The sequence below is a fragment of the Chrysemys picta genome, chromosome 1, assembly GCF_011386835.1.
Source record: "Chrysemys picta bellii isolate R12L10 chromosome 1, ASM1138683v2, whole genome shotgun sequence".
Lineage (NCBI taxonomy): Eukaryota > Metazoa > Chordata > Testudines > Emydidae > Chrysemys > Chrysemys picta.
The window spans coordinates 27784432-27808691 of record NC_088791.1 but is presented as its reverse complement, the minus strand read 5'-3'; the positions used below and the strand labels follow the sequence as shown (position 1 = coordinate 27808691).

Genomic DNA, 24260 nt, shown 5'->3' with positions numbered 1-24260 from the left:
TTCTTTGTGTCTGTAGTAGTTTACATCTCCCACCTTCAGAGCTGGGCAGCCAGAGAGCAGTTGCTGGCTGGCACCTGGTAGCTGTGAAGGCAGCACAGAATTAAGAGTGGCATGTATTGTCACCCTTACTTCTGCACTGCTGCTGGCAGTGTTCCTGCGTGCCCAACCAGCAGCTGCTGCTCTCAGCTCTGAATATGCACAGTAAGTTCCCCACCCACCCTGTAAAGCTTCTCACGTCCCCCCCAGTTTGAGAACCTCTGCTTTAATGGACAGCTTCACAGATGGAATAGGCAATTGGTCAGCTTTCCTCAATCAGTTTTTCATGCAGGAGGAATAAAGTATCCACAAAATGGGAACACAGATTATTTTTGAAGAGGAAATAAATTACTGCCATCACTTCTAATTATAGCACGCACAAGCCTGGCAGATTTTTAAATAGCTGGACACATAGTCACTTATAACCTTATTTTTCCTTAAATACACAACTCTCAGGACAGTGTGTTAAAACTGACATAATTGTGATTTATTAACATGAATTAAAATGCCCAACCAGTGCTGCAATGTGACAGTATATTAAAAAATTAAAGATCATATACTGTACTACTTCCACAAAGATCACACATTTTTGCAAAAGAGACTTGTCATTATGTACAGTACTATATCAAATGAAAGAAGCCTTAAGCAATTTTACACGCAAAAGAAATAGTATTTACAGCAGTTGTCAGAGATATTAGAAACAATCTATACATTAAATTACATTTCTGCAAATAACTGATGAAACAAAAGTCATGTCCACGCCAAACTATAAAAATCTGTATTGCATTGTTTTCTAGCTATATGCACACAAAGAACTGTTGACAGAAGAAAATGAAAAACCTATTCGTGCCATTTCTATCAGTGTACTTATTTAATTACATATGTATAAAAAGTAATATAGAAAACATTCACTAAATGAATTTAACTGCAACAATAAAATTTAAAGATTATGCAGCATCAAATCTACTGCCAGAAAAAACTGGTGGAATGTTCACTTACAAAATAAAAAGAAATACCTAATACTGGCTGAACAGCACATTTTCAGGAATTTTAAAAAAAGCAAAAAAATGGAAAGAATACAATGAAAGAGCACTGGTGTTTGCTTTTATACAAAGTATCATGTACAAGCTTTAAAAAGTACCTTGAACAGGTACATATGAAATATACACAGTTTATCTTACAGAAACATTTTTAAAATGTTTAGGAGCAAGGATCCCATTTTAATGCCACCCTGAACCATGGTAATTATTTTGAAAAGTTGGTGGCACCTGTGCTCTGTGAATAGGAATTTGTCCAGGCACTGGAGATGCCTGCTGAGGTCCTTGCACCCCATGAGGAAGGGTTACAGAGCCAGGATGAGGACAGAACCCTGAAGCTGTAGGTGTTGGAATACTGTTTGGTCCTTGAGGTTGGATATGAGGACCTTGACAGTGAGGTCCTGTTCCAGCAGGCTGATGTTGAGGTCCAGGTCCCAAGGTTGTATGATGTGGGGCTTGTGATGAATAGGAAGATACACTTGAATGAGCACTTGAAGGAAAATGTGGGGGTCCTTGATGTGATGGATGGTGTAACCCTTGTGCTGATGCTGGGTGATGCCCAGAGCCTAAAACATTGGAAGGTGGAGGCGGCGGGGGTGGAGGAGCTGAATTTACTACATGCTGGTGTTGTGCTTGCAGACCTTGATGTCCTGTTGTGGAATGAGGAGGTTGATGATGGGGTAGAGGACCTGGGGGTGGAGGTGGTGGTGGCAAATGGTGACCAGCAGCTTGAGAATGAATGTGTGATCCAGGGGCTACTGCCACGGCATGAACTGGACCTACTACGTGTGCTACAGAATGCTGCTGATGGGAACTTTGCTGCTGTACAAGATGAGGTCCTGGAGCAGGTGGTGGTGGAGGAGGAGGAGGAACAGCAGATGCTGAAGCCTGGTGATGAATACTGGGGTTCTGAGATGGCAAAAAATGCCCTGCAGTTACATGGTGTCCTGGAACTGCTTGCTGGCCCGTAGTGCCAGGAACTGCTTGATTTGGTCCAGAAGAGAAAACAGTTTGTTGGGGTATGCTACCCTTTAACTGACTATAACTCTGAAAGTTTCCGGAGGGCTGCTGGTTTTGATAGTAAGTAGAAGAAGAAGGGGGTGGGGGAGGAGGTGGGGGTGGTGCACTGCTGTTCAAATTTTGTTGGTTAAACTGACTATAAGTTGCTGAAGATTGTCCTGAAGGTGCCTGGGTGAACAACTGTCCACTAGCCTGCTGCTGACTACCAGGCTGAAGGTTCTGTGCTGCTGGATAAAAACTTCTGTGTGTTTCTCTCTGAGGTGTTCCAACTTGAGGTGACTGTGGATGATGAGGTCTGTACGGAGATCCTAACTGTTGTGAGTGAGGCTTTGGTGAAAGATAACCATGCTGTACAGGTGTGTGAGGAGTAGATGATTTTGAAGGATTTTCTACATGAGGTGAAGGGGGACAGTGCAGTTTCAAAGGTGCAGAAGGCAGCTTTTGTGAATGAGAAAGTTGCTCTGTTGAACTACGCAAATGCGACTGAGATGGGTGAGTTTTTGAAAGTACTTGGACATTATTTGTCAGTTGTTTTTGTTGCAGCTCAGATTTTGGATGATTCACATTCTCAGCCTCTGGAGTATTACCTGCAGTTTCCCAGTGAGAATCTGGTTTTGTGGGTGTTCTCCCAATTGACTGCGCTGAAACTACAGGACCAGGTGAAGAAGGCTAGATAGATGAAGAGAAAGAACAAAGTCAGTGTAACTTTACTTCAAAACATTTTAAAATATTAAAACCACGGTTTCTTAAAAATAACTTTCACCAAGTAAGTGTTTTAGAAATCAAAAAGATGTTTTCCTTTGGCAGGTGCACAGGATGTATGTTCATTATTTAAAAAAGATAGATAGATACAGGTGGAAGTCTAAGCTTTCTTAATGGTAGCATTATCCTCATGATGAAGTATTACCAAAATGCATTGAAGCTTATTATTTATACAGCATAACAAAGTGTCCCAGGTTAAAAAAAAAAAAAAACACCCGAGAAGATGTCACTACTTGAAATATCTTACAATCTACGTTATTTATAAAAGCCCTGGACTTCAAGTTCTATACAGAATAATTTACAGGTTTCACATCAAACTTCAAATCTTAAAACTGGGATAATGTGAACAAACAGACTGAACATTACAACCTGAATTCCTCCATTTAATATTATGCCAGTAGCTACTACACAGCTTTCTTCCTATCAGTGTTAATTACCCTCACTATTAAAAATTTGACACTTTATTTTCAGTATGAATTTGAGCATGTAGATTAGAGTTCAGATTCCTTGTAAAATTATATAGTGATCTATTTTGTTTTTTAAATCAAAATGCAAAACCACTGAAACAATTTGTCTCCCCAAAAAAATCACTGCAATTGTGACTTTGGTCACTACCATTCAACATAACACATACCAAATTTTAATTGAACTGAGACGTAGCCAAAATATTCCAGTGAGCCTGTGATCTATAATAATTGAATAGATTTTATCTGTTCATACTCCAGAGAATTAGGATAAAAAACAGATGAATCAGTCTGGTTATTCTTTATCAAGATTTTCCGATAATTCCAAACAATACCACTTGTGCTATACTAAGGTATAAGGATCTTAAATGTGCTTGTTGGTGTTGGCAAGTCCTTTGCAATTGAGAATTCCTATCATGAATGAAAGCAATGGCAACTTTTTACTTGGATTAGATGAAAAATGTCTTATGTGGCATATTACATGGTTGAGATTTGGCTAGAGTTATTGCCGCTCATATTCAACACAGATGTATATTAGGTAAAAGAAAGAAGTTCTTGACAACTACCTAAGTGAAAAGTACTTCGAACAATCAAGAAAGGCATTCCCAAATATACTACATACCTATACATACTAATCTAATCAAACTACACATCAGTGCTGCGTGCATCTTATTTGTGCGCACACACACATTCTCTCTCTCTCTCTCTGTATTACCTTGCTTGCTTTTGAAGGACTCTTGCAAGTCTTTTGAGAAGTATCTGGGGACGGACATTCAGTTGTGGACTCTGGATTTTCAGGATCAGGGTCTACAAACAAAAACACAGTAAAATGTAGCAATTTGATAAACAAGACTTTTGTAAACACTACTAAACAGTTTACGTTCAACTCTAAAGAACTATTTTTCAAGTTCTAAGTGAAACGATTCAACACTACAAGCATGATACGAGGTCATCTGCTTACTGACCTTCCATTAGTTCAGTGAAATAAAGGACCTTAAGTTGCAACTGAGGAATGATATTTGAATGAGATGGTGAGTATGGACTACAAGGTGATTCTCACCCTACAGATGAAGCAGATCCAAACATAATATTAAAATGGCTAAGAACTATTATGTGGATTAGTTCAATGAATCCATTTTCTGGACTGATAGTAAGCCAACTTACCACTGTCCTTGTCTTTCCTATGATCACTGAGAAGTAAAGCTCTTTGATAACTTCGCTCCCTCACTTGTTCCACTGAAGTTGAAGCAGTCCTTTAAAAAACAAAATATTCTTTACATTAAGGAGGTTTAATTCCATAATTCACATGTCAAATGTATATAATTTAAACTCAAATATAGGGCAAGAGAACAGCTGTTTGGGCAAGAATACTGTGTAGCAAACTCACTTGTTCTTGTATAGACAGTATACACAAAAGATAAAGGATGTTCCTATCTACATCAGTGTAATCAGTTAATTAGGCTGTTCGTTTTAGTAGATTCTCTCACTTCAAATATGGAATAAGTTCAACAATTTCTGCAACATGTTCATCTTAACAGAAAAAAAAAGTTGGCTCTAACAGAATTCCTGTTAATATGAAGAGAATAGAGATTGGGATCTTTTTTCTTACGATAGAAACTACATGGATGAGAAAGGGAAGGATGCTCTGCCACTGACATAAATTTGGCATTTCTGAAAATTTAGGCCTCGTTCTCTGTGATTCGGTTTCTCCATTTGTAAAATGGAGAAGATAATATCACACAGGGTGATGTAATGACTGGTTCATTGTCATTTGTAAAGCAGTTCTGGAAGGTGCTACATGAGCACAGGTCTTTTTTTTTGGCAGCGTCCAAGCCATATGGGCTAGAGTTGAGAGCAGTGCCAAGCACTGGTAGGGGCAGTGGACAACACTGGAACTCTTCCTCTGCATTCTAAAATGTTTTGATAAGTTATCAGTGATGAATATATGGCATTACTCTATGGTGGTCTTGTTGGCTTCTGAAAAACATTTGGTTTCTTAAGTCTTGTAAGGAGATGAGTTAATCATTAGGTACCACATGAAAGGGCCTAAGTGTATTTAATGGATCATATATTTTATATATCTCACATACTAGTTAGTAATACATATAAGCAAATGCATAATCAATATAAATTTAAACTTAGTTTAGTATGGTTCATCAAACTTTTGAATAACCATTTTCTGAGAAGGAGTGCAAAACACCATTTTTGGCTTACTAAGTATCCCCCATTTCTCTTCTTGAAACATCCCTGATATTTGAGTGCAGAACAAGGATGAATTATCAATGAGGGGTCACAATGTCCCCTCCAAATATAATCAGGATAAACAAAGAAAGTCCTTGTCAAATATTTAAGATTGATAGTTCTGTTATTGATAAAATAGATTATAGAACCTAATGTGTATTGTGAAATCTTACATTTGGTCATAAATATTGTTAATCATTATTATATAATGAATCAAAGAAGAGGGGTGTTGATAGAAAGCAGGGTATAAAAGGGTGTACGCAGACTTAAGTTTTTGCCTTTGTTTGTGTATTGCCTTTGTTTGTATATACTCAGCGAGATCATTGACCAAACATAGCTCAACTGATCACTAGGGTGTGGCACTTTGTACCTATGCTGAAATAAACCTGTTCCTTGGGTCTGGAGTCAGCAGTGGTTTTTTCTGCCATCACCAAGCAGTATTTGTCTGCTTTGCTAGGTTTGTAAGGTAACCCGTAGGCCTGGTTGGTAGTCCTGAAAATATACTTTAAGGTCTCTAATAATGCTTAATGGGGAGAAAATTAAGCAGCATCCAGTGCTCAGACTAGTACTTCTTTCTATCCTGTTTTCTCTTCCCCCATCACTCTATTTCTGCACCCCAGCGTCCTCCCCCAGTTCTGCATGTCTGGGCTGCTCTGCTATCTCTGCAGCTCTTGGAGGTGGATTAGTATTTTAGCATCACATGATCTGGTAAACACTCCCTCTGTTCCTGCTTGCTGCCAGACTCTGCCTCCACAGCAGCAGACAATAGCGCTTTCTTTTACTCCCACTCATTCGCCTATTAACTTTTCTGTCCAGTTTTCTTAGGCAGTGTTTTCCCTCCTGGTCATTCTTCGTCCTGCTGCCTGGGTCAGTTAACCCTCCCTGAGCCTCCACTGCAGTCTCTCCTTGCCGGCTCAGCAGCCAAGAAAGCACTTGGTAAAATCCAAGTAGTGCTCTATATGTAAGGTAGGCTTCCCAGGCAGATGGTGAGTTGCACCCAGACTTCTGTCCCTAACTGCGTTAGGTCCCAGGGCTACAAGCTGGACAGACAAGTGAGGTCCTCTACCCGTCAAGGCAACTGCGACTCCAACCAGGGGGAAAATGGACCAGGAACCCCAGAGTGCAGAGCAGGAAGAAACTCCAAAAGCAAAGAGAACTCCGCCCACTCGACTCAGGGGATCGTGCAGAACACTCCTTCCTGAGCCAACCAGGTGGAATCTGACAAAAAATTCCTCCCTCCAAGGAGGAATGGGACCCAGCAGGGGAGGATTCTGAGACAGACCTCTCGAGAGGGCTCCAAGCTCTAAGGAAGGCAAGTTACAAAAGGCCTCACCAAAGCTGCAGCAGAGCTTTTACGCTTCCAGAAGACACTAAAAAGATTAAAAAAAGAGAAAAAGCACAAAAAATCCACAAGATAATGTCTTCTGTCTCCTCCTCCTTCCCCACTGAGGAAGGTGAGCTGTCTGGATCTGAAACCTGAGCAGACTCCTGAGAATAAACCTCACCTTTCAAAATCCTCCCAAGGCTTCAATAGCCGTTCACTCCTCCTTCAAGGAAGTGATGAAGAATTAATGGAACAAGCCTGATAAGGGCAAACATGTTAACAAGAGCAACCTCGGGCTCTATAATGTTCAAGAACCAGAGGGCTGTATTGCTGAGATACCAAAGCATGATGCACTATAGCATCCTCCCTAGTGGGGGAATTCTATCCTAAGGAACCCATGGATAGAAAGATGGGCTTTGAAGCCTCTTCTGTCACCATCTGAGTGTCCCTGGCAGCTACTTGCTTTGCAAGAGCATCTCCTTCCTGGCTGGAAGATCTCAAAGCCCTTAAGGACAGAGATCACTCCGAGTTTGGCTCCAATTTAAAGAGAGTCTCCCTAGCAAAAGCCTTTATAGCTGATGCCTCAATGGATTCACTCAGGTTCTCAACCCAAGCCATGGCTTCCAGCTCATTAGCCAGGTGCCACCTATGGCTCTGACCAGGGTGGATAAAAATCAGTGATTTTTTAAAATTATTTAAATTATAATTTTTTCTTTTTAAAAATAAACCTGTTATAAATGAAATACGAGTTCAATACAAAATATGTTAAGGCCTAAACTTATTAGTATATTTTTATTTAAATGTTTTAAGAAATTATGACTCCATGAGGCTATCAAAAACTTTGACTTAACTTTTTTCTATATAAAGAATGAATCTGGGGTGAAAAGCCTGCCTTTTGAGATCAAGTTTTATAAATATGGCATAAAAGGTCATGTGCTGCATTAAGGACTTGACCCTGGGGGGGACCCAGAGGCTGTGCTACTAGATGCAAGAGACTAGCAAAGTCATCACAGGCGTTGGGACCCGACCTCTTGAGTCCCAGACACACCATCATATATATCATCAAAATCATCCACTGAGCTCACCTGAATGGTTTCATATTCCTATTTTTTACCTGAGCGCAAATTGGCTTAGTTCTCAAATTATGAATATTTATGACTCCATACACCATGGAAACTTGCTCTCCAGCTCATGGAAAAACAATGAAGTTGATGTACCTCAACCATTTAAGGTTGTTTTGTTTAATAAAAATAAATTTTATATGCTGTTTTGTGTGTTTAATTAAATTCCAGTTACAATCCAAATATAGCTTGACACAAATAAAGAGCAAAAAGTTAATTATCTAGTAAATAACCAATATCATTCACCATTTTCTAACATACTAAAATGTACAATTAATCAGAATCTAAAAATATTAAGTTCTACCACATCCATTCTTCCTCCACTCACCCAGCTCAATGACCACATAAAACAATCTGATCCAGAAGAAAATATCTCATCTGCATATGGAAGTGATAGAAAGTGTTCCCTCACAAGAAAGGTGCTCTTGATTCTTACTCCATCTTTGTCATTGTAAAGAAGTGCAAAGGGGGTGGAATCAGAGCTATTCTCCATTTCAAAAGGCTCAAAACAAGTGGATAAGAATATAAGTTTTGGATGGAGACCCTATTTCTGTCCTAGGAGGAATTCTTAACTTCAGTAGTTCTAGCAGAAGCATATCTCCATACCCCCATCATAAAGTGTCACTGCAGTCTTCTGAGGTTTGCCTATGGCAGGAAACATCATTGGTACCCATTTGGGTACACTCCCATTTGGCCTGTCCTTAGACCCCAGGGTTTTTACAAAAATGTTGGTGGTGATAATAGTGAGACTCAGGTTGAAGGGAACTGCCCTTTTCCCCCTTCCTGGACGACCAGAGCTCCAGTGCAGTAAGCAGTGCACAGGGCCACATCTCGGACAATGAATCTCCTTAAGGCCCATGGTTTCATCATCAGTGCCAAGAAAAGTTCTCTGGTTCCATCCAGGAATTAATTTTCTTGCTCTAGAGCTGCAGATACTAGATTTCCAACTTCTAGGACTCCTGGTGTCCTGGATAGGGATCATTCCATGGTCAAATCATGCATCAGAAGTCTTCAAGTCTTCATATTAAAGGTGTAGGACCACTCCCCAGAACACGAGAGATCATGTACACGTTCTGACATAGGTGATCAATTCCTTACAATGGTGGTCAGCACAAAGCAATGTCTGCCCATCTGCCTTCCAGATCCTTTAGTCCTTGCAATTGAGACCACTCTGGAGGATTGGGGAGCTCATTTAGAGACCCAGACACCCCAGGAAACCCGGAGCAAGGAAGTAATGGCTCATAGCATAAACCTAGAGCTGAGAGCAGTCAAGCTAGCTCTCCTAAGGTTCCTGCTCAACCTAACAATGAACCACATCCTGGTTCAATCAGGCAACATTACTACAATCGCATATTTAAACAACCACAAGAGAACTACACATGGAATCAATGGAAATAATGAGATGGGTGGAACAGTTCCTCCTTTTCCTCAGAGCACTCCACATTAAAGGGGACCTGAACCAGCAGGCAGACTGGGTCAGCAGGTGTAGGGTCAACAAGTTCGACTGGTGTCTGAACCAGATGTTCAGCCCCCCTTCAACCAAAATGTTCATGGATCATACAAACACAAAGAGGTCAAAATACTTCACCATGGGGACAGATGCCTTATCGCACAGCTGGCTCCAGGGCCTACTCTATGCATTTCCACCCTTTCCACTACTGGGGAGGGTGGTCCAGAAAAGAAAATGAGAACAGACAATGGTAATACTGATAACTCCTTTTTGGCCAAGGAGACCTGGGTTCTCAGACCTGATAGAACTGACACTGGAGCCCCCACTCCAGCTTCCGCAGAGATTGGACATCTTCTCACAAGGTCCTCTTCTTCACCTGGACCCAAAACAGCTTCAGCTAACAGCCAGGGTACTGAGAGGTCTGTCCTCCAGAGGCATTAAGACATTGCTTCATTTAGAAGAGTAGAAATGCTAAAAGTGTACTTCTCCATCTTGTCCAGATTCAACAAAAGCCAAGTGCAAAATCCCAGAACTCCAGGAATACTAACCATTCAGGATTTCCTCTAAGAAGGCATAGATCAAGGCCTTCAGCCCAGTACCATTGTACCTCAGGTGTCTGCTATTTGCAGGAGCCTCAGACTCCCTGGAAGATTGAGCAGTCCGGTTAGCCAGACGTGTGGTCAGGCCACTCTTTCCAAAATGGGACCTTTCGCTAGTTCTGAGCGTCTTGACAAGCCATCTTTTTGAGCGTCTGATGTTAGAGACGGCCTTTTATTTATCCATTGCAACTTGTTTCTTAGTAGCTGTCACATCCACCAGGAGAATGTCGGAGCTGCCAGCCTTATCTATACAGGAACCTTACTGCATGTTACATGAGGGCAAGATGATGTTCATGACACCAGAATCCCTTCTTCTCCTAAGTAAATTCCTCCTTCGGCGCTTTCTTCGTTCTGTCCAAAACCACAAGATCCAAATGAAAAGATGTGGCACACCTTAGATGTCAGAAGAGTGTTGAAAATCTCTCAAGCACACAGACTCCACACAAAGCTTAGACTCCCTATTCGTGCCCTTCCACCCAAAATGCCAGGGACTCAGAGCTTCCAAGTCCTTCATCACTAGGTGGCTTAGACAATGTATTGTGGAAGCCTACAAATCATCATTGGTTCCTGTGTCAGACGGGATAATGGCACGCTCCATGAGAGCCTTAGCAACGTCATGATTGGAACAAGTGAGTATGTCCACTGGAAATCTATGAAGCAGCCACATGGTCTATAGCTAGCACTTTCATTAAGCAAGCACTACAAGGTGGACCTATCATCTTATGCAGAGGCCTCCTTTAGCAGGAAGGTGCTCCGTGCAGTGGCTCGGAAATCAGAGACTTTCAAGTGAACTCTCAAAAAGGATGGTACTTCTTTCCTACCAAACTTTTTTTTCATAACCCTCCCTACATCTCTTCATTGCTTGCTACTTCCCAGATGTCCTGAATTGTCGGAGATACTAGGCTGCAGAACGGAAAATTTCTTACCAATAATTTAATTTCTGCTATCAGCATCTCCCATTATTTTACCCACCTTGGATGGTTCAGGAGTCAAGGGTCAGATATTAAGTGGAATTGTTACCATAGGACCATCTTCCTTGGTCTAATGTATATAGTTATTTCATTATCTCTGGAATATTTATTAATGGTGTTATGCAAGTTTTATAGCTTGGGAATAACTCATCTGGCAGCAAGCAGGAGCAGAGGGGGCTGCCTGACCGGATGGTGTCAAAATATCAATCCACCCCCATGAGATGTAGAGAGAGGAGAGCACCCCAGAATTGTGGGACAAGCAGAAAGGAAATTATTGGTAAGAAATTTTCCATTCGCCCCGTATCTTCAGTTTTTGCTGGTTGACTGCTTTATCTTTACGGTTCTTCAGGTGCATCCCTTTACATCCTAATACACTAACTGATGCATGATCCCCCATTGCAAAGTTAATTTTTAACTACTCCTCTAAAAACCTGCCTAAAGTTTTGTGAAGTCCAGCTGTGAGAATTCTGCTGCTCAACCGAGGCAGCTTGAGTACCTTCTGAGCAGAGGTGGATCTTCCTGCTCAGCTTCTCAGCCCATGGTCAGCTGAAGCTTTGGGGGGACTTCTCTACAGTAGGGAAATGTGACAAAAGTTCTCCATTGTTGCTAACACCAGATCACTATTACTTGTGCTAGCAACATTGGGAACCCTACTGTAGATGGGATGCTGCTCTGTCCAAAAAGTGTAGTTAAAAAATACTCTATTTTATGTGGAAAGTTACAATCTTGACCTTTCCTCCTGCCATCCTATCTAGGCTTTTATAATCCACAGAAACAAGAAATATTGATTTGTTTCACCCGGCTAAATATGACTATTTACTAATACACCTCCTCCCCATACTGCATTTTAAAATATTTAAGTGCTGAATAATCCACGTTCAAACTTTCAATGACAGGACCGAATATGTATACATATTCCAATCACTTCCCTGAGGAATCTATTCTCTGCGATTGTAAGGAAAATGGAATTAAAATATTTGTTCAGTCATTTGAAAGCAAGGCTTCTGGCCAAAACTTATTTTTTATGAAGTAAATGTAGATTAGATATTTTGTTCAAACATGTATAATTTATGTATTTATAAATGGTATCCCATTGCCTTAGCTCCAAAGTCATCCAACCACAGCACACTAATAAAATACAAAATACAGGTTTGACAAAATTTGATTCTATAAAATACCCCCATATCTGTTACTAAAATAAACTGTTGCTATCAGGAATTCATGGCACTTACAATTTTACATAATGCATATGTAATATTTCCTAGACACACTACAAATTTAGAGTGAAAAATGTAGCACATTGCTTCTCCAATTGTCTATTTGGCAACACAAACACATTTTCTGAATTTGCAACCTGTGCTAAATGGCTTACCATTGAACTTCTGGTTCATTCTTCTCACTGGAAGAAGCTTCTTTAGTTGGACAGTTGTTGCCAGTTTCTTCTGGAGTTGTATTATAAACAGTAGCTGGCAATGGTAAAGGTAGGTTAGCAGTGTTATCAATTTGCTCCCCGTTTTCACCACTGTTATACCCATCATTAGCACCATTGTTACTGCTTATACTTCCTCCACCAGCAGCATGAGGAGATACAGTAACCAGAGAAAAGCTCTCGGTCTTGGAACCACTTTTTCTAGCTTCTCGTTGTCTCTTTCGGTATTCTAATAAAGACACCTATGGAAAAAACATAAGAGGAAAGTTTACTCATTTTTCTTTACAAACAGTTAACTTCTGATTGCTGATAAAATTAAATTAAAATAAAATCTACAGAGCAGTTCTCTTTAAATAACTTCAAATGGATATATCACTTGCATTGTCTCTAAAATATAAGCAGAGGTAAGTTAGTAGGGCTAATGATACTCCTTTCTGGAGATTTACAGAATGGTTTACTTTGGTTTCTAGTGAATAGAACAGGAGTACAGGGAAAGGAAGCATGTATTTCTTACCCTAGGAAAATGGATCTGGGGCAGTGAGTGTGGGAAGGTCCCGCTATGCAGAAGCTGTACTGTTGTGGACTGCATTGTAAATACTGGGACTTCAAGCTACCATGTGATAGTGGTGGCCATTTTAAACTATTTTATTTTTCTGGTTTTACCCCAATGCATTTGCATTTAAAACAAAACAGCAGGCTGATGGTTTGTTCTGATATAAAGGTGTTGCAAATCTTTGATTGGTAACACCCATATTTGATTGTCATTATTTAAAAGAAAAATTTATGGAAATCTGAATTATTTCCAATTCATGCATTTTGTTTTCAATTAGCGCTTTATTATATAATAAAGGTAAAGATTTAGCATACATTATTTCATTACTGAAGAACATGCTGTACATTAAGAATTTTAAGTTTTTATATGTATTTGCAACTTTCGAAAGTCTCCTTAAAATATAATAGCAACCAATTAATTTTTAAACAGACAGTGCTTTTTATGCTTCCTCCTCTCCAGGAGGACAATCTGTGCAAAGCTGCTCTTAGTGTGCACCTCTGGGCTTGAAACAAAAAAGCTGAAATACTAATATTAAGGCCTGGACAGTATTTTTTTTCATTAAGAAATCAGCCTTCTGTGCAAGTTAGGTTTAACCCCTTTATGCTTTCATGTCTATTACTGGCAACCTGCGCTGAGCCTTATCTTCATAAAACCCAAACCCAGGGAACAAAAGTGCCACAACAGAAAATGCATGAGATACTGGGGCAAATTCTCAGCTGGTATAAATTGGCATAGTGCCACTAAAGAAGATAAAATTACTGAAACTACACAGATTTACAACTGTTGAGAGTCTGACCAACTACATACACACACCCTATGGCCAAGATTAAAAAAAAAAAAAAAGCTTAAAATTAGTATCCTGAATCCATATTTGGGCACAACTGATTTTCAAAAATACTGAGTACCAACAGCTCCCAGTTAAGTCATTGTGAGAGAGGAAGAAGAGTTGAACTATGGACATCTCCATTAAGTCTAACAAATAGAATTAGGGCTTGTCTACACATAGAGTGCTGCAGCTGCACTGCGTCTGGTGAAGACGCTCTATGCCAACGGGAGAGCGCTCTCCCATCGGCATAATAAAACCACCTCCGCAAGCGGCGGCAGCTATGGTGGCAGCAGAAGCTCTCCCGCTGACATAGCGCTGTCCATACCGGCGCTTATGTTGGTGTAACTTATGTTGCTCGGTGGGGTGGTTTATTCACACCCTTAAGCGACATACACTGTAGGGTAGACATAGCGTAAGTGTTGCCTTATCTTTCTTCATGTGTTTACTGTTTTGTAAATTAAGAGAAATGGTGGGAAATTAGAAAAGATTGACCAGTGATATGACCCATCCAAGGAAATTAAGGTCACTCAATATTGAATAAGATGGATGGTCTCAGCATTTAGTTGACTTGCAAACAGTTCCAATGGTGAAGGCCTCGTATTTTTTCTATTAGAAAGGATATGAAGACTGAGGATGCATTCTACCTGGGGAGGGAGTGAGACAGGGCAAAACTCCCTTCCCAATCCCCACACAAAATAACTAAACGGAATCCAGATACTCATTTTGCTTAAAGCAGTCCTTTAAACAGACATGGTTCAACTTTTGAAGAATCTAATTATGCAGTAGAGAAGCTTGAGGTCATCAATGTCCTCTGCATGATAACAAAAGGAATGGTCTCTATCCATAACTGGGCTTAGTATTTTCTCCCCATATGGCACAATTCCACCACAGCCACAGGGTTCCTGTAGGTAGTGCACCAGTGATCTTCCCCAAAGTTGATCTGCTTTCCTAAGTAATTTTTCACCATCTCTCATTTTCATACTTCATTTAACAAATATTTGATTCTTCAGACGAGATCCCAGTTCCTTGATGTAAGAGCAGTATAACTTGTGCCAGAACAAGAACAGTTCTTGAGGGTATACTCCATATTCTTCATCAGGAAGAAAAAGTCAGAAATGTGTTATGTTCTAGAGCTGATGGAATCGCAACATGTATAAGAAAACTGCTTTTCTGGACAGAGACCCTATGCTTACCACTCATTATAATGTTGCAGCATCTCTATTACCATAGTATATGAGTGTCTCAATCTTTAACATGCTTCCCCTCACAGCACTCCTGTGTGGTAGGAAAATCATATTCCCAGTTTACAGACTGGGAACTGAAGCACAGACTAAGTGACTTGCCCGCAGTCATACAGGAAGTCTGTGGTGGAGCAGGGAACTGAAGTGTGGCCTTGTGAATCCCACTCTAGCACCCAAACTACTGAACCCTCCATATGTCTAACAAAAGTGTAATTTAATACATCAGCCCAGAATGTGGTAGCTGTTTCTTCAGGTTCACCTATGGTCATGAACACTATCAATACATGGCCTCTGGGTCTTCTATCTGCATCCAGAGCTTTCACAAACATTCTGTTAATGATAGTAGCCAGTACGAGTATACATGTACTCTTGCCTAGGTAATATATTAATCCAGACTTTGTTCAGCAAAGCAGTTCTCTACTCTGAAGATGCTCGTGAATTTAGAGATCTGAGAGCTTGTCTACACATGACCCTTACTATGGAATAAGGTATGGTTTGAATTTAAAGCAGAATAGTTGTTCTGAAATAACTCCACATGTGGACACTTATTTTGGAATAAGTGTCAACATATGGAATTACTCCAGAATAACTCATATGGACAAGCCCTGATCTGAGATGTACATATAACAACTTGGGAGGCGAGAGATATACCAGTAAGGAAAGACTTACCAAGATCTCCTTCTATATATACACATCATTATTAGGCTCTATTTCCATTATTTGGAACTGAGTGTTTTGTTTAGGTGTAGTCTCATCTACACATGAGGAAGATTCAGAGATTACTATTCACAGATTGGGATATGCTTGTATTCCTTGGGCAGTAAAGTACAGATTCTGTAATCCCATCAGTTATGATGTCAGAGGTGAAGTCTGATCAGTCATCCTCTCTAGAGAAGAGTCCTCAAAATTTATGCAAGTCTTCTAGTCTGAGAGTTCTCTTTCAACTGGTGTTGAAGTTGAAATTAAGCATACATTTTTCTAGATTTGAGGGCAATCTAGCTCTCTTGACCTTTCAAAAGGAAGCCTTGAACTCCCATGTTGTGATACAGTTGACTAACATGACAGCAGAATTGTATACCAATTAATAGATGAGAAGCTCCATCATCCATGTAGAAGTCATTTCCTGGATTGGCCAGAATCTCTCCTAACCTCTACTCTTCATGTCAGCAATCAATAAGCCAGGTAGGTATTAGCGAACCTGTACATTTGGAATAATCATTTGCAGTTCAAGGGTATAGCTAAATATTGCATTTGGCAATGTGTTGAAGGCCAAAGGTTTTGCAACAAAATGCACTGTATTCACAGAAACAGTGGCCGTTAAAGATGATACCAGATAAACATCTAAGGATTTTCTTGTTCTAGACTGGTGCAATCTTGTGGTCTGGAGGTCATTGTACCGTATCATGAAATACACATGGATAAAACCACTGTAAATTGGCTGCTTTAAGACTTGACATCTTGTCTTAGTTTTTTTTAAATTTTCCTTTGGGAAAAAGTTCCACTACAGAGGGGATAAACCATGTCTTTCGCTGATGCCACCTCAGTGTGTACTATCCTTGGGTTCCTGCATTTGGTAAAATTTTGGAGTCAGCACAGTAAGTCTCTTGCCCATGTCTGGAAACTCTTAGGCTGCCACAATAATATTGAACAAGTACACACGTATAACTACTTTGATCTTAGAAGTAAGGTACTTAACTTGACCCTTATTAGTATGCTTCTACAAAATGGTCTTAGATGCCTCGATTCCAGTTTGGTAATGACTTTTCTCCTCATGACAGGAAAAGATTTTCCTGCAATTTTCTCTCAGGATGCTCTACCTCAGTTTTTATGAATTTCTCTCTTTTTTGATACAGAAGGAAGAATAAAGAAATCTGATGTTTCTTTGATTTTGTGCTCTTTGGACTTTTTAGTCCTCCTCTGATTTCTTAGCTTTGGTGGGAGAGAGACAGGGATTGCAATTTTGTCTGCTTTTTTTGGAAATTTCTCTTGTGTGAAACTACATTTTATTTCTCATCAGAAGTTGAGTAACTGGTATGGTAGACAAACCTTACACTACAGTGCTTCTGAGAACATTCCTCATCAGTGAGAGAAGGGGGTAGGAAATCAGCATACTTTTTTAAAGATGTAAACACTGATTTTAGGACTGTGGATGGAGTAGAGAAATCCTTTTGTTGCATAGCTGGCTATGCCTGGATTTAAAGACAATGAGGCTCACTTAAGCATCAGATGAGGATGAATGGCAGAGTAGTTGCAAGAGTTTATAGCTATTTGGCTTCAGCTGAGATCAGGTTCCTTCCCTTCATCTTCAAGGTGCCTTGGAAAGAAAAAGGGCTGTAGTGACATGACTGGGAACAACCATGCCTATCAATGTCACAGTAACACAGCTCGCCTTCAATATCTAGCTGCAGATATATCTCGCAATCTGAGCACAGCCTGGACTCGCATTTCCTTTTCCTGAGCTAATCTGCCATGTTGGAGGGGGTAAAAGAAGACGAACAGAGAAAAGCAGGAAAAACCCTGTTAATTACTGCCACAAAAAGTTTGAAAAAAGGAAGAGAAAATCTAGAATAGCTACTGACTATGGGGGCAGAACTTCTGGCAGGTTGCCAGGTGAGAGACACCATCATCCCCAGTGTTCCTGTTCCCCATTCTGTAAGGAAAAAGGAGGAGTATAACTCAACACAGTAACAGCTACCGAAGACATTACGCAGGAGAACTTTTAGTGCTGGTAATGGCTGACAGTTATAAATGGGCCTATAGCCATACATACCCTAAATGTACTGTAACTATTTCATTTAAATATTCTTTATAATTTAAAAAGGAGTAGTTTTGGTTAATGTCAATTTAAAATTTAGCTCAAAAGCTGAATTTTCTAAATGTACGATTTTTACAAAATCTAAAACCAACAGAAAGATTTCCATGAATTAGTTTCCCCTGAAGTAACTGCAGCACTAAAAGCCTTAAAGTAAAACTGATTGGTGTCAACTGATTTTCATTGTCCAAGCTGAGAACCAACAAATTAAGTAGAGAAATGTAAACTGGATTTTTAAAAGTCTGTTTTAATAAACTAATACTGTGAGTTTCTGTTTGTTTGCAACATATGATTTTTAAGCTGACAGAATCCCTTCAACTATAGTATTGTGATATTTTGGGATATAAGCAGGTATATTGATTTTCAGGTATGAAAATTAGAGGTTCCTTTTTAAAAAGGTAATCTGTTAATCATATAATGAAAATAATATCTGGATTGTAATGCCTGTAAAAAGTGAGCGATAATAAATTTGTTTTTATTAATTATTTTTCTCATAACAGTTATGCATATACTGAACTATATAAAATAAATCATGAATGATGCTTAAAGTTGTAACCTTTTTCTTTTGTGGAGGATTCTGGGGTGTGCAATTTCCATCCATCAAGATGTCGTTATTGACAGTCCTTCCAAAGCCAGATGCAATTCCATCTTCTGAAGTACAAAAAACAGATGCTTCCATAAACATGCCTCTTGCATCATCTTGAATCAGGCACTTTGACTCACTTATTCTGAATCCACCTCCTACTTCCAACTGATGTGAAGGTGTCAAGTCCCTCAAATTAGAATTCATTGAAAAATTTACACCTGTCCTGTCTGGGCTTTTTACCCATGTAGAATAAATTGTACCCCGACCACACTGAGCAGTTTCTAGTTGGCTGTTAGAATCAGTCCTATCATGTGAGGGGGCTTCCAAGTTTTTATGCAGTGTACTTTGCTCAATAACTTCGAGTCCCAACTGAAGGTCTGATACAGATTCCTTTTCTCCAGTGCACTGCCTGGTGACATCGGTCCTATTCCTTGGACTAGAATATCCAATAGTCTTTATTTCTTGCAGGCCCATTTCTGTCAGACTGGAATTTCTGAAAGAATTTAGTGCTAGAATTGTGGATGATCTGTCATATCCCTGCATGGAAAAAAAAAAAAAGAGTATATAGTAGATATTGGACTATTTTTTCCACAAGGTAACTTTTCTTCTTATGCTATTACATGTAATATAATTGAGGCTTCACTAGTGACTACATCCTTAAAGCAGAATTAAATCCCTTTTAGTTATGGAAACAAATGTTTTAAATCAGAATTAGACCATTTACTCTCAGAGGGCACATTTAAGAGACACGTTCAAAATGATGCCCCCCCCCTTTTTTTTTTAAATGCCTTCCTTACTGCCACCTTAACACATGAACATTTAGGAAGAGAACGAAACAATCTCATGGACAGGCTAGTTAAAAAAAAAAACATTATCATGTTTCTACTTTTGCTACATATGTTGATAGATATAACATTTTAATCAAAGATTTCTGAATTTGTTTGCAATGTTAAAATACACCGCTACCTCGATATAACGCGACCTGATATAACACAAATTTGGATATAATATGGTAAAGTGCTCCGGGGGGGCGGGGCTGCGCACTCTGGTGGATCAAAGCAAGTTCAATATAACGCGGTTTCACCTATAACGCAGTAAGATTTTTTGACTCCCGAGGACACCGTTATATCGAGGTAGAGGTGTACTGGTCTTAAAATTTTAAGATGTCAGCTCTTAGGATAGAAAAAAATCTCAACAGAAGCAGGGTTCCTGGTCCTAAAGAGCTTAAATCACATATGGCACTCTCCTTTCCAAATAGTGCTTCACCTAACAAGTGCAAGAGGGTTCCCTACTACCAGGCCCGCCAACAGGGAGGTGGGGGTGGGGGGGTCAACTGCGCTGGGTCCTGGTGATTTAAAAGGGCCCAAGTAGATGGGATAGTTAATTTTTATTAAAAACATACATAAGATTAAAAAAAAAAAATCTGGTTTTTCTGCTGCTGCTACTCTGTACAGAGTGCCATCCCTCATTGTGACATTAACAATTTGCCAGAGCGTTGCTGCACCCTGCTCATCTGGACAGGGAGACTCTGAAGAGGAACAAGGTCCCTCTGTGCTACCAGATTTCCTCCCCCAAAGCTGCAGCTCCTTGCCAAAAACACAAGCCAGCCAGTTCAGCCATCCTAAGTTTCCCCCTTCGCTGCTGCTAGCACTGGCTCATGAACTGCTCTCACGAGTGCAGGATGAGGGGCCACCTCTACCACTCAGCCAGGGAACAAGGTGCAGGTTTTCCCTCGGTCTTCACCCCTGGTTGCCTCCTCGGAGATCTCCTGGTAGATTTGGCACACCATGCCTGCTGTCTCCTTATTGCTCTGGGTGATGATGTCCCACAGCACCAGTAGCGCAAGTACTGTATTGTATATTTTAACTTTGTTGGTCATATTCAGTTACATCTTGTATATCAGTTTTTTTCGTCTTTTACACATGAATCACAATTAGATGTTTAATTAGCCTACTTGATACCAGGGCTGGCTTCAGGGCGATTCAGACGATTCTCCGATTGAGCTGCTGCCGAAGATAGTGGCGGGACTTTGGCGGCAGCTCCTTCGAATCGGACCCCGCGGTGCCTAAAGCCAGCCCTGCTTGATACTTTAGGTGTTTTCTTATTTTGTGCTTCGTTAAATGTTTAATATATTAATTAATTTCATTCCATAATGTATTTATTTAATTTAAATATATAATTCAAAATAACAAATTTTACATCTTATATTTAGGCTCACAATTTGTTTAATACTGATGCTGTAACTGGAAGAAAAAAAATGTTGAAGCAACGCCACAACTTATGCATAGTGGGTTCTAATGTGTTATCAATAGGATAAAAAGTAGTGTCATAAACCCCAGCCATCCCTTTCTAGGGAGGCCACCGATTGTTCTGCCCTGGGGCCTGGAATTGCTTTTGGTGGGCTTGCCTACTACCACTGACATTCTAAACGTTTTCAGGAGAGAAATGACTTTCTAGGCATCATAGAAGGCTAGTAAATTAAACCTTAAGTCAGACACATAATACCACCTTATGTGAAAACTATACAAGCCCTGTATCTAAAAATAATCAGTTAAAAATATGAAGTACTCATTTAAATGAGCTTTACAGTTCATATATTCAACTGACATGAAAATTCGACAACCATGTTAATTCTAACCTACAAGCTGTACTTAACAACAACATGCATCAATGAATAATTTTCCCCACACATTCAGAGGTATATTTTAAGTCATTCTTAGGACTCCCAATAGAATACACAAGGTGAATTTCTCAAGAACTGCCTGCCTTTAGCTGAATGTGTAAGACATAACAGTATTAGAAGTATGTATAAATAACTTTTACTGATCATTTCTAGACATTTCAGTGCTTAGGGTTTGGGAATTTTTTTTAATAGTAACACTGTAGTTAATTATTTCACCAACTTTAACTCTTAAATTTTGTTGCTGGTAATCTACAGAATAATGCACTGTTTATGATTGTCTTCTGGAAGAAATTTCATTTATGTATTCTCAAATGTATGGATCATGTTGCCTTCTAGTGCCTGTAGTCTACAGAGAATCTAAGCTCTAAGTGGGACAAAGAAAGGAAGAGCAAATGGAAGGGAAGTGGGAAAATAAATGAAGAAGGGGGAGCAGATAACAAGAAAGGGGAAGGGATACATAAAGAGAAAAATGGGGAATGTGTACTGCAGAAGTGGACAAACTGAGCTAAAAAAAAATTACTTGCCACATTTTCACCAATTGACTAATTTTGGTTTGTTTACTATTAGTCTTGCAAAATGAGATTTTTCTGCTAATGAAGATGTACAGATGAATCAGCAGCCTTTTCTACAGTTTCTCACAAAGATTCTTACCTCTTGACTGTAAGCTCGCCTCTTAATTTCTGGGGAACTGTCAGGTGAGGAAATATTCTGCACAAATAAGAAAATTAGTAAGATTCAAGATCAATCTTAACATAGGGTGACAAAGAAATATGAGAAATAAGAATGAAACAACTTAAGTTTCCATTCTTCAAATTAATGTAAGAAGTGGTTCTGTTTCAATTTAATGGCATAAAAGCAACTGTTCAGTAACTCTTGTTGACAATAACCACAACATACGAAAGTTAACAGGCTATTAATTATATATTACAATGAAAAATATAGAAAAGCACATCTCTGTTTCAATACTGTTGACCCTTCATTCTTTTCAGATTTTGAAAGTACACTAATAATAGAAATAGAAATTAAGAAACAGAAATTAATGGAGATATCCCATCTCCTAGAACTGGAAGGGACCTTGAAAGATCATCGAGTCCAGCCCCCTGCCTTCACTAGCAGGACCAAGTACTGATTTTGCCCCAGATCCCCAAGTGGCCCCCTCAAGGATTGAACTCACAACCCTGGGTTTAGCAGGCCTTCTAGATCTTGTTGGTAACAGTACAATTTTTAGGCCCTGATTTTGCAGTAAGATTTGTGCAAGTGGATGTGCCCAGAGAAGTTCCACTGAAGTCAATGGGGCTCAATACAGGCATAAGAATTCACCCAGATGGTTCTGATTGCTGAACCAGGGCCTTTAATAGTAACTTACAGTGTAGTCTTCATGAGCAATCTGAGGTTTATCTACATGGCACTGGTAAATCATGCCAGAGGGATGTGATTTATAAAGGTCTTATAAAGGTAATGTGTTGCACTCTAACTGCCCCTTGTAGACTCTGCTGGCACACTCTAAAAACCCGAACTAGGTACCTTTTAGAGTATGCCAGCAGGAACTACGTGGGGCAGTCAGAGCACAACATGTTAGAGCAAAATCACACCCCTCTGGTGCACTTTGCTGTTGCATGTAAACAAGACCTTATGTTCCACGAATAGAAACCAAGTCTGATAATCTTGGTGCTTAAAGCAACTGGCTAATGAGTTTTAAATGCAAGACAAGACAGTAATCAGAAAATGTCTTATTTATAAAGATGTTGGGGGAAGGGGGAGAGAGAGTAAATATTCATGTTCATCTGAAAAATCTCACCTCAAAGTGCATGGCATTTCCATGTATACATGGAGTCACGGGGGTAACTGGTGAATATATGGGTTTATAACCATTCCTACAAGTTTCATCTTCTGCTTTTATCCTAGGAGGAGTAGCAAACAATGATGGGTCTGTGGCAGTGGTATCAGCATGAGTTGGCGTGGCATATGGAGAAGGAGTAGGTGTGGAGGTTTCTGAATAAGCAGAATCCAACAACTGATAGAATCTTCGTTTTTTTAGTGGTGTTGTTAGATCTATATGTTAAATAGAAAAAAGAAAGACTAGGAAACAATATTTTGCTGATTTGATAGTCATTCTTCCTCATTTTGTAAAGACTTGGGAATGCAATAAAGCTATAAATATAACACATTAAATCAGTCAGCCAGTCAAATTAAAGAAATGCCTCTCATGAAAAGTGTTAAACATGAAAAGTCAACTACAAACCTAACAAATTACTGAAGGCAGCACAGACTTTAAGAACTGAAATTTTCAATGTTAACTGAAATGATGGAAAAACATAAATTACCAAAGATACAAAAACACATCAGTTATTACATCATGAAAATTCTTCAGCTCAAAAATGAAAACTATCAACATGTTTATAACATTTCACAGACTTCACATGCCAACGTTCCTTAGTTTCACCACATTTCTCATTTTATATTAAATAAATAATTTTAAGACTAGGTAATTTTTCTGTTAATTTTTTGTGCAAGCAACTCCCATTGAAATTAATTGGAATTTTGGATAATACAAGGACTGCAGGAATGGGTCTATAACCTGAAGAGTAAGTCTGAGCAGATCAATATGAAATACTTCCTCTAAACCATATTTTCTCTCAGTGAAACCCTTAAAATTCTAAAGATTAAAAGGTATCCATAGATATGTGTCAATTTACACTAGCTGGAATAACAAACTATAGTATACCACAATTATTTTCATCCCATATTTCAAGTGTTCTAATATGACAAGAACAAAGAAGAGTGAATAATACTCCATATTAAGGAGGATTTTCCTACACAGTCCACTAGAATATTTGTTGTTTATATGGGGCATTGATAGTTTGAAAACCATGTTCCTCAGTAATTTAAAAAATATTAAGCCACTTCAAAAGATTAAGAAATTTGATAATATTTAGCTGTTAAAAACTTCACCTGGTAAGGAACAGCTGTCATTCAATAATAATGGACTTTTATTTTCACCATTGATCACAGGACTTCTAGATCTTTCTTGAGATGGAGAATTAAATCTGTCTATCACTGTTGAGTTTTCTTCTTCCAAAGCTTGCTTCAACCAACGCTGTCATA

General features: G+C 39.3%; 1 protein-coding gene across 7 annotated transcripts in view; it reads right to left on the bottom strand.

The window, feature by feature from the left end:
- Positions 1-501: 501 nt before the first annotated feature.
- The window catches only part of KMT2E (lysine methyltransferase 2E (inactive)), a 116399-nt gene continuing 92640 nt past the window's right edge, over positions 502-24260 (bottom strand). For 6 of the 7 annotated variants that reach the window (XM_024111909.3, XM_008175792.4, XM_008175789.4 and 3 more), the window contains 8 exons: positions 24108-24252; positions 22954-23207; positions 21807-21863; positions 18443-19009; positions 12398-12696; positions 4484-4572; positions 4035-4126; positions 502-2762 (listed from right to left, as the gene is read on the bottom strand). In XM_024111909.3, coding sequence (XP_023967677.2) covers positions 1257-2762; positions 4035-4126; positions 4484-4572; positions 12398-12696; positions 18443-19009; positions 21807-21863; positions 22954-23207; positions 24108-24252 — 3009 coding nt within the window. In that variant the 3' untranslated portion in view covers positions 502-1256. The remainder of the gene's footprint in view (positions 2763-4034; positions 4127-4483; positions 4573-12397; positions 12697-18442; positions 19010-21806; positions 21864-22953; positions 23208-24107; positions 24253-24260) is intronic. The other variant, XM_065559389.1, reaches the window with a different exon arrangement.